Source organism: Myotis brandtii, unplaced genomic scaffold (genome assembly GCF_000412655.1).
Source record: "Myotis brandtii unplaced genomic scaffold, ASM41265v1 scaffold14, whole genome shotgun sequence".
In the NCBI taxonomy this organism is placed as follows: Eukaryota; Metazoa; Chordata; class Mammalia; order Chiroptera; family Vespertilionidae; genus Myotis; species Myotis brandtii.
This window is the reverse complement of record NW_005354999.1, coordinates 1,991,439-1,993,773: the sequence shown is the minus strand read 5'-3', so window position 1 is coordinate 1,993,773 and position 2,335 is coordinate 1,991,439. Positions and strand designations below refer to the sequence as shown.

The 2,335-nt window shown below is 43.0% G+C and overlaps 1 protein-coding gene across 1 annotated transcript in view; it reads left to right on the top strand.

Annotated features, from left to right (window-relative positions):
* Positions 1-2,335, top strand: part of LOC102257669 (probable ATP-dependent RNA helicase DDX60) — an 88,050-nt gene that overhangs the window by 17,641 nt on the left and 68,074 nt on the right. Inside the window, exon 8 of the mRNA XM_014535219.1 lies at positions 1,516-1,674. Coding sequence (XP_014390705.1) covers positions 1,516-1,674 — 159 coding nt within the window. The remainder of the gene's footprint in view (positions 1-1,515; positions 1,675-2,335) is intronic.

The window sequence follows — 2,335 nt, the reverse complement described above, 5'->3', positions numbered from 1 at the left end:
CTAGCCCATCCCACACCCTTCCCCAGGCCTTCACCACCCTATTGTCTGTGTCCAGAGGTTATGCATATTTGCATACAAGTTCTTTGGTTGATCTGTTCCCACCCCTATTCCACCCTTCCATCTGAGATGTGGCAATGCTTATGAGCAGTAGCTATAGGAATAAACAGAAAATATGTGTTTGTCATGTGTTTGTCGAATAAACAGTGATAAATATATTGATCACATTCTTATGATGGCACTCTGGGCTCTCTTTACAGACAAGTTAGGATAATTTTCTTTTTCTGAAATGAGCATGTCACCTCTTTCTTTCCTGACCAAAGGAAAAATATTGATTTCATTCTTGTTCTCCTGATCATTACTGCTCCAGTTTCAAGACATGGGTGGTGACATCCCACAAGAAATTTAGCATCTGTTGAATCTGGATAACTAACCATCTACCCTGGTGCGCAGAACCCATGTTTTCTGTTAAGAATACCAACAAGTATGCTGTACACATGAAGCTAATCCTATATAATAAAAGGCTAATATGCAAATCAACCAAACGGTGGAATGAGTGGTCACTGTGATGCGCACTGCCCACCAGGGGGCAGACATTCAATGCAGGAGCTGCCTCCTGGTGGTCAGTGCACTCCCACAGGGGGAGTGCCGCTCAGCCAGAAGCCAGGCTCTTGGCGGGGGAGCACAGTGGCGGGGGTGGGAGCCTCTCCTGCCTCTGTGGCAGTGCTAAGGGTGTCCAACTGTTAGCTTAGATGGGCCTAAACTGACGGTCGGACATCCCCCGAGGGCTCCCAAACTGCAAGAGGTCGCAGGCCTGGCTGAGAACCCCCACCCCCAAGTTCATCAATTTCATGCACCAGGCCTCTAGTATAAAATAATATTGAATGTTAACTGCAATTGAAAAATAAAAAAAAGAATAACAATAATAATAGTAATGTTGGTTAATAATAGAAGCTAACTTTTACTAAATCTTTATTACGTGCCAATGCCAGGTACCTTATCTACAGTATCATTAAATCATTACAGTCATTCTACTTAATAGATGAATAAGAGTCAAACAGCTAATTGGTGGCAAAGCTAGGCTACAAACCAAAGTTTATTTGTTTGTTTGTTTGTTTCCTGCTAGACTACACTGCCTTAGTACACATAGGAACAGGTGTGACAGTAAGAAGCTTTATGACACTCCTTGTATTTCTACTTTGAGGTTGTAAACACATACTAGCCATGCCTCCATGCAGGCGATCATCCTCCACCATGTTAAAAAATGAAAGTATTAGATGCTCTACATACTGGGCCTCTGTTTATTTGGAAAAGTCTTCACTTCTAAGCAAAATAATTAGTTATGCTGTTTAGAAAAAAATTATACGCTTGTTAAAAATTTTCTTAAAACAAAATAATTGAATAGGAGTACATCTATCATGTAGGGACATTATGAGTAAGATGCTCTAAAATACTGTTTTTGCATGCCTGACTGTTTACATTGCCTGTGTTTGATATTTTTAAATTCATGTTTTTTAGGACTTGAAGAAACCCCTAACACTAAAGGAAGCAGCAGATCTTTGCAGAATGCACTGTCTTAGTGTGATTTTCCTTCAACGTTTACCCCTGTTTCAAAGAGCTAAGAGTAGAATTATTACTTATACTTGGGACAGAACACTTGTGCCATTTCTAAAGATGGTATGTGAACTACATGGAATATCATAAATATAAATTCAATAAGGCAAACATTAGAAGGCAGAATAATCTGATTTTTTCTAATATTGCTTTTATTTCTGCACACATCTAAAAATTACTGCCACCAAACAATGCTTGTTTCTAGGAAAAATAGTTCTGTCATATATAAAAGTACTCAATGAGAATAAGTACTGCAACTCCATATAAAATGCACCATACTTTGAAGAATTCCAAATACTTAACTAGTATACAGTTTCTTTGAAGAAATAACCATCTCTACTATATATATATACTAGAGGCCCAGTGCACAAAAATTTGTGCACTCGGGGGACGGGGATAAGGGGGTCCCCCAGCCCGACCTGTGCCCTCTCGCAGTCTGGGACCCCTCAGGAGATAACGACCTGCTGGCTTAGGCCTGCTCCCGGGTGGCAGAGGGCAGGCCCAATCCCTAAGTGCAGCCCCTGGTCAGGCTCAGAGCAGGGCCGATTGGGGAGTTGGGGCGCCGCCCCGTCATGCACAGAGCAGGGCGGATCGGGAGGTTGCAATGCCGCCCTCACTCACGCTCAGGGTAGGGCCGATTGGGGGGTTGGGGCACCGCCCCCTGTCACACACAGAGCAGGGCGAATCAGGGGGTTGGGGCGCTGCACCCTGTCACACACAGAGC